Genomic DNA, 12,271 nt, shown 5'->3' on the forward strand with positions numbered 1-12,271 from the left:
ACTGAACTGGAATGATTGCTGGGATATTAATAGCAAATGCTCTGGGTATTTAAATGTTTAGTATCGGTCTTTTATATTAATTCTGAACTCGCTCAGCATTAATTTAAAAAAAGTGCTTCCGCAACAGGCTGACACCACCGACACGTATGGAGGAACAAATCAGGATTGTACCGATTTTCCTGAGGACCCGGCAGCCAGAGACCGAACTTTCAGCGTTGCAAGTGTCATAACCAGCACAATTGAAGGTACATGTTAAATGCATACATATTTGTGTCCAGTTTTATATGTTGAAAAACAACAATCTTTTTTGTATTTGCAACAGAGCTGGAGGAATCTAGACAGAAGTGTCCTACCTGCTGGTACAGTTTTGCAAATACGTTCCTCATCTGGGAATGTTGTCCACTCTGGATGATGATTAAAAAGGTGGCTAAAATAATTGTGATGGATCCATTTACTGATTTAACCATCACTATCTGCATTGTACTCAACACCTTATTCATGGCAATGGAGCACTATCCAATGACCGACAATTTTGCCCGTACGCTGGCTGTAGGTAATATGGTGAGTAAAATACACTATTTTGTGACTTTAGTGCAGTCGAAGTTAATAGATGGATGGATGGATGGATGGATGGATGGATGGATGGATGGATGGATGGATAAATAAAAAACAAAAAAATGGGACAAGGTAATGTACTAAAGGAAAAAATATAAAACATTGCTGATTTGTTTCTCCACATGCCTTATTTTTGTCCACTTTGTAGTAGGGCTTGTGTGCAAAATTTTGTGAAGATTGGGTATCATTTGTGGGTCCCCCAATTTCATTGATTTTTCAGTGCTGTCCCGTCACCTGTGGTTAATTTCTGAACATCTCGTCACGCTCTCCCTGTCAAAACAAAGGCAGCATGTGTGGCATGTGTCTCGATGCATAGGCCAACAGTGGACATCCACCCAGCTCAAGCTGACGGAAGGGGAGACTAAAACACCCCTCCTTCAAGAGTTCTTCACGAGCAGGTCGATTAAGGTCTTCAACCTGCTGATACGGGATGGAGCTTGAGAAGCAGACGAGGGATTCCTCAAGAAGAACTTGGAAGGAGGATGAGACCTTCCACGACCATGCAGCACTGTCCCGTCACCTGTGGTTCATTCCTGAACATCTCGTCAGGCTCTCCCTCTTCGACAAACGTCTCTCTGTCACAACATAGGCGGTATGTGGGGCACATTTCGATACTCTGGCCAAGAGTGGACATCCACGCAGCGTCAAGCTGACGGAAGGGGAGACTGAAGTACTGCTCCTTCAAGAGTTCTTCACGAGCAGGTCGATTAAGGTCTTCAACCTGCTGATACGGGATGGGGCTTGTGAAGCCGACGAGTAATTCCTCAAGAACTTGGGAAGAGGATGAGACCTTCCACGACCCGAAGAGAAGAGCCAAATCTCTCCTCGTCCTTAACGATATAACCGAAAGGGGGATCGTTCTTATTAAAAAGTACAACGCAGCCCTCTCGGAGGGCGAGGAGCAAAGTATACAGTACATCCTTAGGCCAGTCCACCAGCACAGGAAGGATATTCCCACGCCATCGAAGAAAAACCATCAGCGGTTCATTGTCGTGGAATTACCAGAAAGTTGTCTTGTGTGAATGAAACTGCTATTCTTCTTTAACGACCCAACAAGCGAGGGACTGCATTTTGGACAAAATAAAGCGATGTGGAGCATGAAAATTCTTACTTTTTGTTTTTTGGACCACCCTAATATACATAGTTAATTACAGTGGGGAAAATAAGTATTTAGTCAACCACCAGTTGTGCAAGTTCTCCTACTTGAAAAGATTAGAGAGGCCTGTAATTGTCAACATGGGTAAACCTCAACCAGAATGTGAAAAAAAAAAACAGAAAATCACATTGTTTGATTTTTAAAGAATTTATTTTCAAATTAGAGTGGAAAATAAGTATTTGGTCACCTACAAACAAGCAAGATTTCTGGCTGTCAAAGAGGTCTTCTTCTAACGAGGTCTAACGAGGTCGAACGAGGCTCCACTCGTTACCTGTATTAATGGCACCTGTTTTAACTCATTATCGGTGTAAAACACACCTGTCCACAACTTCAGTCAGTCACACTCCAAACTCCACTATGGCCAAGACCAAAGAGCTGTCGATGGACACCATAGACAAAATTGTAGACCTGCACCAGGCTGGGAAGACTGAATCTGGAATAGATAAAGCGCTTGGTGTAAAGAAATCAACTGTGGGTGCAATTATCAGAAAATGGAAGACATACAAGACCACTGATAATCTTCCTCGATCTGAGGCTCCATGCAAGATCTCACCCCGTGGCGCCAAAATGATAACAAGAACGGTGAGCAAAAATCCCAGAACCACACGGGGGACCTAGTGAATGACCTACAGAGAGCTGGGACCTCAGTAACAAAGGCTACTATCAGTAACACAATGCGCCGCCAGGGACTCAAATCCTGCACTGCCAGACGTGTCCCCCTGCTGAAGCCAATGCACGTCCAGGCCCATCTGCGGTTCGCTGGAGAGCATTTGGATGATCCAGAAGAGGACTGGGAGAATGTGTTATGATCATATGAAACCAAAATAGAACTTTTTGGTAGAAACACAGGTTCTCGTGTTTGGAGAAAGAATACTGAATTGCATCCGAAGAACACCATACCCACTGTGATGAAGCATGGGGGTGGAAACATCATGCTTTGGGGCTGTTTTTCTGCAAAGGGACCAGGACGACTGATCTGTGTAGAGGAAAGAAGGAATTGGACCATGTTTCGAGAGATTTTGAGTGAAAATCTCCTTCCATCAGCAAGGACATTGAAGATGAGACGTGGCTGGGTCTTTCAGCATGACAATGATCCCAAACACACAGCCAGGGCAACAAAGGAGTGGCTTCGTAACAAGCATTTCAAGGTCCTGGAGTGGCCTAGCCAGTCTCCAGATCTCAAACCCATTGAAAATCTGTGAAGGGATTTGAAAGTCCGTGTTGCCCAACGACAGCCCAAAAACATCACTGCTCTAGAGGAGATCTGCATGGAGGAATGGGCCAAAATACCAGCAACAGTGTGTGAAAAGCTTGTGAAGAGTTACAGAAAACGTTTGGCCTCCGTTATTGCCAACAAAAGGTACATAACAAAGTATTGAGATGAACTTTTTGTATTGACCAAATACTTATTTTCCACCATTATTTGCAAATAAATTCTTTAAAAATCAACCAATGTGATTTTGTTTTTTTTTCTTCTCCACATTATGTCTCTCATGGTTGAGGTTTACCCATGTTGACAATTATAGGCCTCTCTAATATTGTCAAGTGGGAGAAGTTGCACAATTAGTGGTTGACTAAATACTTATTTGCCCCACTGTATGTTGTGTGTGCAACATATGTCGTTATGCAACAATTATCAACATAAGTTGTAACAATCCAAATAATTTTGACATTCATATTCCTGAGGTTCCTAGGTACCCCCAGCAAAACCCTACTCCCGCTCTCAAAGTTAGATTGGGCCCTTGCCCTTGTTGAAGTTTGTTCGTGCCCACCAAACCAAAAAAAGACATTTGTCTGACTTTGCAATTACTCAAAAACGTTCATTGGTTCCATTTTACGTGTTCATTGGTGAGTTTGTTCATTTTCTAATTAGCAATCGTGTTAATAAAAAGACTGCTTTTCTGTTTCTTACAAGGTATTCACTGGAATCTTCACAGCTGAAATGGTCTTCAAGATAATCGCTATGGATCTTTACTATTACTTCCAAGAGGGATGGAATATTTTTGATGGAATAATTGTCAGTTTAAGCTTGATGGAGCTCTGTTTATCCAATGTTGTTGGAATGTCTGTGTTAAGATCATTCAGATTGGTAAGTTTCAACATGCAAGGCATTCTGTAAAATAAGTTTTCAATTATCTTTCATCATTGTCTTTTTTTGTGTGTGTGTGTTGACAGCTGCGAGTATTCAAATTGGCTAAGTCATGGCCTACTCTCAACACCCTCATCAAAATAATTGGTAACTCTGTGGGGGCTTTGGGCAACCTGACCCTAGTGCTGGCCATTATCGTCTTCATCTTTGCTGTTGTGGGCATGCAGTTGTTTGGGAAAAACTACAAGGACTGTGTGTGTAAAATCAACAGTGACTGCACTCTACCCCGCTGGCACATGAGTGACTTTTTCCATTCGTTCCTCATCGTGTTCCGAGTGCTTTGTGGAGAATGGATAGAGACCATGTGGGACTGCATGGAGGTGGCTGGAACAACCATGTGCATCATTGTCTACATGATGGTCATGGTTATTGGAAACCTAGTGGTACATTTTCATCTCTTGTGGCCATTTCATGAGTCCAATTCATCTAAATCTATAAGCTAATTGATGAAAACAATAATAACATGCACTATATGTAGAGATTCTATCTTAAGAGTATTCAGAGATTGATGCATATTATGATCTCATAGGTGCTGAACCTGTTCCTGGCCTTGCTACTGAGTTCTTTCAGTGCAGACAACCTAGCTGCCACCGAGGACGACAGCGACACAAACAACTTGCAGATTGCCATTGCACGGATCCACAAAGGCATTGCCTTTGTCAAATCCTTAATTCAGAGCGCTTGCAATAGTGTCTGTCTAGGGAACAACGCACAAAACCAGGGTGAGGAAAACTCATCCCCCGAGGACATCCAAAGAGCATCAGGACTGAACGGCATCCCCAACCACACCATTAAAGCGCTACCAAGAAACGGAAATGGGGATGTGACTGGAGTGGACAAAAGTGGGGACAAGTATATTGTATGCAGCAAGACTGATGACTCCATAATGTCTTTCATCAACAACCCCAGTTTGACTGTCCATGTTCCAATCGCGGTGGGGGAGTCCGACTTTGAAAATCTCAACACAGAGGACTTCAGCAGTGTCTCATCTGATGCAGCAGGATGCCGTGTGGTAAGGATGCTCTTTAAATTTGTTAGTGTGTCAAGAAAGGATCTCCATACTATTCCACATAGGGCTGCAGTAGGTGCAGGATTTCATTCCAACCGAACAAAAGGACATCTTTTCACCAATAAGGTGTCTTACAAGTGTAATCAGTTGATTGCAGTCAGTTGCTGTTTGTTTCAGCTGAAACCTCATTGGCTACAATGTCTGTGCGGGATCGGTTGGACCAAAGACCAGGACCAAGAGTGGCCCTTGCGGACCTGTTTGTAAACCCCTGGGCTAAAGGGTCCCAAAATCCAAGCTAAACAGTGAAAGATTTAAAGCAGTAATGTGAAGTAAGGTTGGCCAACCATGTTTTTCAATAATATCAATGGCTAAACAGTTATAAGCATATTTTCGTTTTTTTTTTTTTTTTTAACGCAACCCTTCCAGATTCTTTGTTTAACCCATAGCAACGCCCTTGACAACGAAAATGCTTTTCTTCGGCAATCTTCGGAAATCTTAAGAAATTATGTCACACCTAGAAATGCGAGGGAAGTCCGCCATAGAACAGTATTGTTTGTTGCATTGCTTCTCGGTAAGATGCCACGGCGGTGTGTAGCGATGTTTTGTTCTCACTCAAACGAAAAGTTATAGGAGTGGCCAAAGGATAGCAGGGCACGTAAATGGACATCTTTCGTTCGTACGAAGCGAATGAATTTCACGCCATCATCGAGTAGTGTTCTCTGCTGCAAACACTTCGAAGATGCCTGCTTCCTTAACCGGTCTGCTTATGATCAAGGATTTGCCAAAAAGTAAGTGTGATTTTGGATAGATGAATGATGACTTTGTCAAAGCATAGCTGCCAACTGTTGTGGAATGAACAGTATAAGCTAGCGACGTTACCCGAAAGTTAACTCGTGGCAATCCCCGATCATAGTTGTTGTTGCGTTCGCTAGGTTAAGTGTGTTTAAATTGTGCGTCATCTACGATCTTATCCGAAATGTTAATGTTAATCCAAGGTCAATTGGGAAAGGGGTGTGGATGTGCATATAGCGTCGCGGCAATTCACAGTCACGTTGCAGTAAGAGACACACACCGCCGGTGAGTTTGTGTACATTTATTTGTATTTGTATTATGTATTTCCACCTTCATGCTTCAAGCATTGCATTGCATTTGTACGGTTCGGTGTTTCTTTCACGGTGATCGCTTGATAGCCTTTTAGTTTTTGTTTCGCGAGAGCCGCTGACAGGTGGCAATTTAGCGTGTTGGCATTGAGTCAATCTCACAGCGAATCAGCGAGCGGCTCAAATCACACAGTGAATCATGGGAAATGTAGTCTCGGGACAACACTGAAGTGGTGCTTTGTAATCTGTTCGCTTGTGTGAAAAAACTACATTTCCTCACGCCATTAGACGCCACTTCCTGCCGAGAGCTGTGCCAAACTGTGTTCTTACAGTTAGCTCCATGTGTTAATAAAGAGACAAAGTTGTCAGCACGTCGTGTGTTCGATACATTTGTAAACAAAAAGCTTATAACAAGACACTATGCACGATCCGTTTAAGAGACGCTGGAGTATTAGGAGGGGAGGAGGAGATCAGCGAGAAGCAAAACGTCGCGGTCGAATGTGGCGGCAGTCCGCTATTATTTTGTTTTCTTATTGTTGCCACAATAAAGTGGAGAAAGCCATCAACGACTCATCTCCTTCTTTCCCCCCAACGTTTTTATATTATTATTTTATATGCACCAGAGCTGCCAGATCTGCCAAAATGAACATGAAGTCTGATTATTATTTTTTTGAACAATGTCATCAGAAAACATAAACAACAAAAACATAAAATTATGTGCAAATGCCTTCATCTTCAAATCATGAAAATAATAACAGCTTATATCTTACCGATGTTGTAATCTCGATGGGTCTTGTATTCATTCCATGTCAGGTAGTCTAGGCACATTGTTTGCATCCTGATTAGCGTCTGACTAATACATGTTAGGTCCAACATAAAATTCCAAGCTCCCCTTCTTACTCCAACTCTTCAAAAACTTGGATCTCCTCCCTTGCGCTCGATCTATCGCTTATATCACTGTTTGAATCATTGTTTGAAGGGCTTTGTATGGCGGCCATATGTATGGAGCTGCCACCGCTGTTCCCGGTGTGACGTATCACTTCCGGGTTCGTCCCCTTTCAAGCTCAAACTTCGGAAACTTCATGCGTTATTTGTTGGACAATGGTTAAATACTTTAATTGTGACCCTATCTGGCATGTGAAGAAATTACTTCACATTACCGCTTTAAGAGTAGGTTACATTGTGTTATACTGCTATGATGTCACACTATTTACATAGATACAGTTATCATAACCCTACAGGATACATTGCAAATACAAATATCAGGATTCACCTTTACAGATCATAGTAGAACTGGACTGTGCCAGAGTGGAAAGGGATTATTGCCAAAAAGAGTAGAGAGAAAAATAGTTGGCTTCACATCAAAGTCAGAAGATTACATACATGTCATAGGAATTTCATACAATTGCTTTCAAGCTGTTGAATTTGAATTTGGAAATCCTTCCACACGATTCTTACAGTAGTTGGCAGGAATTTCAGTCCATTCCTCCAGGCACAGTTGGTAAAGATTTTAGGACACTTTTGTTGCACATGGCCCTGCAGTTCTGTCCACTAGTGTTCAATGGGGTTGAGATCAGATCCAAAATGTTGACTTGCTTATCTTGTAGTCACCAAACAGCAGTGTTGTTAATAACGGTGTTCGAATATAACGGCGTTACTAACGGCGTTATTTTGTTCAGTAGTGAGTAATCTAATTAATTACTTTTTTCATCTTGGCAACGTCGTTACCGTTACTGAGGCGGGAAAGGCGTGCGTTACTATGCATTACGATGTTGGTTGACTGACGCGAGAAAAGTCTAAAAAAGACGGACTCACGGAGACGAGAGAGCAGAGCAGGAGTGGGGAGGAGGCAAATGTGACGCCGTTGCAAATGCAATGCTACTATGCTAGGTGGCTCCAATAATACCTGACTGTAGCCGATAGCCTACAAACTACGCCCACATGATGCTGCGGTAGATATCACATATATACAGAACTAGATGTAAATGACAGACACGGCAGTATTAGCAACATGTACTAGTATAATAAAGAGCTAGATGCATTAGTAAACAGCCACCATCTTAAAGCAGTAGACTTCTCAGGAAGGCTCTGCTGTAGAGAACCTTCCTAGTGAACCTAAGTTACTTTTTATCTAAAATGCTCCTAAATCGGCAAAACTTAACTTAAATCTATCTTTAAATGATGAAACAGTTTTAAAATTTACACGTCGAAAATAGAAGGGAACTAATGCAATAACGGGAGCAATTTTAACAACTTTAACGGTTGATTCACAACATTAAATGACTTCCACACATAGCAAAGGTTACTATGTAGTTATCGCAATAACCGCACTACCCCTGAGTCTAGTTAAGTTTAGGGTAAAGAATTGGGCTAGGGCCAATTGTCCCAAAAACTCTTTAAACTTCAAATTGTGTGACCTGTTTTTTGTTTGTTTGTTTGTTTGTTTTGTTTTTGGGAAAAAAAAGAAAAGAAAATTATAACCAGTTACTTTGCCAAGTAACTAACTACTCTTACATTCAGGTAACTGAGTTACTAACGCAATTACTTTTTAGGAGAAGTACTTTATAACTGTAATTACTTACTTTTTTTAAGTAAGATTAACAACACTGCCAACCAGTATCTAGTATGTTGCGGAACATTGCCCATTTTGAAGACCCATTTGTGCCCAGAATTTAAGCTCCTAATTTAATGTCTTAAGAAGTTGCTTCAGAATTTTACAGTTTCAGTAATCCCACACAATTGTCTTTCGTATTTCAAATTCAAAAGTTCCCATATAGCCTACAGTAGACAGCAAAAAAAAAAAAAAAAAAAAAAAAAAAAAAAAAAAAACAGAGTGCATTACAGATTAGCCTATGTGCCATTAAAGTTCGACTCTAGATGACCAGTTTTTGTTTTGAGGCAAAACTAGAGGAAACACAATATCCTTGTTTAACATGCTACTCTAAAATATTTGCCTTCACAATAATGTTTAGGAAGAAGGCTTGTAAAAGCACTTTACTGTACATTACTCTCATAATGGAGATGTAATCACACTACAAAACCCATTTAGCCAACTGGTGTTTTTCTTTCTAACTTAATTCACCTCCAGTGTTTTTGTTTTTACTGTTACTGTAACTTTTTATTTGTTAGTGTTTTCTTTCATGTTTAAATGTAAGTTGTTTACATAAATTTACACCAGTTTTTACTGCAGTTTTACCCTATTAATTGCTTGCTATCTGTGCAAATTTCACAAATAAGTCACTGATTGGAGTTGTACATTTAAAGCTTAATTGGTGGCACAAACACATTAACTTTAGTGCTCAGAGCAGCATATCACGGTTACATGCTTACATCATTCCCCGCACTGCATTAGCCAGTCCCAGGACAGTCGAGGGCTCCTCCAGTATTCACCAGAAAACCTTTCAAGCTTTTCTCATCCTCTATCTCTTAGCAGACACACCCTTTGCAAATTCTAGGAAAGAGCAACACTGCCTGGATACATATAGCAGTGTGACCTCAAATACTTTTAATTTTGACATTGGTTTGAAAAAAAAAAAAAAAAATTCTTGATGGAGATCATTCCTTTACTGTTTCTTACTTGGCTCGCCAAGAACGATCATTATGATGTGACGCCTTGATATTACAACTAAAAGTACTAATTGAATAAATTGTACAGTAATCACATTTATTTATATAGCCCTCAATCACAACAAATGTCTCAAAGGCTTTCACAGGCCCAGAGTTGACAATTACATCCACTGATCTGAAACACTGTTATTCTTCTTTCAGCAAAAGGTCACAGTGTGTCTGTGGGATTGTTGTCGTCATTAGAATTTCAAAAAGAGTGAGCCTGGTTCAGAATTTGTGTGTTATGTGTTCATCCCAGTGCTGTTTGGTAAGTTTAGTGTCATGGTTCTGCCCACATTTCTGTACCTTCTGCTTTGTACATTATACCAGGGGTCCCCAACCTTTTTTGCACCACGGACCGGTTTGATTTGAGTCTTTTTTTCACAGACCGGTGTTCTGTCAATTTTTGCACCCTTACAAAATTTTGCTCCCAAAGCTTTTGTGGCGGTGGAAAAGCCCTCTTTCATATTCAGTTGGACTCTCAATGTTATTCAATGGTGCTAAAAACTATTTACATCATAAACATACATGTGCAACACAAAAATGGTGTAAATTAATGCTTAACGACCCGGCGAAGTCATTAAGTGAGAGAGCTGCGTGCAGTTTTTGTGTGCAGCTAACATGGCAAACGTAAGTTAATATTCCTTTCTTTAAAGAAAGTTTGTAGTGTTTACTTTGGAATCGCTGCATTCACGGCCATTTTTAACGTTAAGCACATGGAAAATTTGTCAGAACACCGGCAATGTGCGACAGAAAAATACAGCAAATATAAAATAACATTTGGTTTTAGCCCCGTTGTGTTAAGTGCAGGAAAAAAATAACTCACCCGCTGAATCAGTGGGAGGCCTGAGCTTGTTTCGTTGAGACGAGATGGTCCCATCAAAGTGTGATGGGAGAGTGAGAGAAGCCCGCTTCATAAAGATACGATGTTGGAAATTGTAGCACGGTTTTCAATGCTCTCCTAGCGATGTCAGGATATTCCAGAATGACTTTTATCCAGAACCTCGGTAGAGTTGTTGTCTGAAAAGTACGTTTAAGGTCGCCGTCATTTGTGATCACTACAAATTGATCCTCCTGTTGCACAGACATGCTCGAATCACTCGCTTTATTCTCAAACAGGTCACGAATCCACTCCTTCGCAGTTCGTGGGTCTTTTGTAATTGGGAAGTAACGTAGATTGTTTTCTTCGAGGCAGTAGGCTCATCTTCTGGCTCGTCAGGTGCAATTTTTCCCTTAAAAAATCTGTCCAAAGACGTCTGTTTTACAGTCATTCTAGTGTGGAGGCTAATTATTTCCGGGAACAAATGTGATGCGCCCCCCCTACGTCAAACATTATTATCGAGGACAAGCGCACATAGATATACATAACAAGATGTATTGCTAGCAGTCCAATCAATGGATTTCTATGACGACATTCCATCTAGATCTAGAGTAGACAGAGATACTGGTGTGTTAAGGGGCACAGGCCAAAGTTAATTTGGCCATTATGCAGTCGTTAAAAAATTATTATTTCTTTTGCGGCCCGGCACCAAATGCCGGGCCGCGGACGACCCCTGCATTATACTGCAAAAGAAAACAAACATTCTAAAATAGATTCCACAGACTTCTATATAGAAGTAAGGTTATCCAAAAGTTTGTTAAATTGAATGATTAAGGTTTATAAGAGAAATGAGAGAACTACCCCAATTTTTGATTATTTAATTGATTAGGAAGTGCCTCTGTATACCTTGCCTCGATACTGTAGTTTACCTGGATCTTCAGCATACATTTTTAATGGTTGAAATATGCTTATGTTTACAGCAAGCATACACTGTGGTGACCCACATCCTCTTCAAGGTGTTCCAGTGCTTGTAACAGGCGGCAACATAATAATAGCACCTGGTGCGGTCAACTGCTGCTGTAGCCCATTTTCCTCAAGGGTTGATGTGTTGTGTGTGAATAGATGCTCTTCTGCATTCCTCAGTTGTAACGAGTGGTTATTTGAGTTACTGTTGCCTTTGTATCAGCTCAAACCAGTCTGGCCATTCTTATCTGACCTCTGGCATCAACAAGGTTTTTTCACCCACAGAACTGCCGCTCACTGGATGTTTTCTCTTATGCAAACCATTCAACCCGAGAAAAGGTTGTACATGAGAATCCCAGTTAATCAGCAGTTCTGAAATACTCAGATCAGCCCATCTTGCACCAATCCACATGCCACGTTTGAAGTCACTTAAATCTTCTGTCTTCCCCATTTTGATGCTCGGTTTGCGGAGCAGTAGACAAGTCTTGACTATGTCTACATGCCTAAATGCATTGGGATTATGCCATTTTCCAACTTAAAAAGATGACAGAGGTCTGTAACGTTCATCATGGGAATACCTCAACTATGAGAGATGAAATTGCGTGTTTGATCAACAACAAATTCATCTCAGTACTTTTGTTACATACAGTGTATCACAAAAGTGAGTACACCCCTTGCATTTCTGCTGATATTTAAGTACATCTGTTCATGGGACAACACTGACAAAATTACACTTCGACACAATGAAAAGTAGTCTGTGTGCAGCTTATATAATAGAGTTAACTTTATTTTCCCCTCAAAATATAGCCATTAATACCTAAACCCCTGGCAACAAAAGTGATTACACCCCTTA

At 40.9% G+C, this 12,271-nt stretch overlaps 1 protein-coding gene across 1 annotated transcript in view; it reads left to right on the forward strand.

The window, feature by feature from the left end:
* scn1laa (sodium channel, voltage-gated, type I-like, alpha) overlaps positions 1–12,271 on the forward strand; it is a 61,322-nt gene that overhangs the window by 37,462 nt on the left and 11,589 nt on the right. Inside the window, exons 14-18 of the mRNA XM_057853314.1 lie at positions 128–245; positions 323–561; positions 3,687–3,860; positions 3,947–4,303; positions 4,450–4,932. Of these exons, the coding sequence (XP_057709297.1) occupies positions 128–245; positions 323–561; positions 3,687–3,860; positions 3,947–4,303; positions 4,450–4,932 (1,371 nt within the window). The remainder of the gene's footprint in view (positions 1–127; positions 246–322; positions 562–3,686; positions 3,861–3,946; positions 4,304–4,449; positions 4,933–12,271) is intronic.

Source organism: Corythoichthys intestinalis, chromosome 12 (assembly GCF_030265065.1).
Source record: "Corythoichthys intestinalis isolate RoL2023-P3 chromosome 12, ASM3026506v1, whole genome shotgun sequence".
Classification (NCBI taxonomy): Eukaryota; Metazoa; Chordata; class Actinopteri; order Syngnathiformes; family Syngnathidae; genus Corythoichthys; species Corythoichthys intestinalis.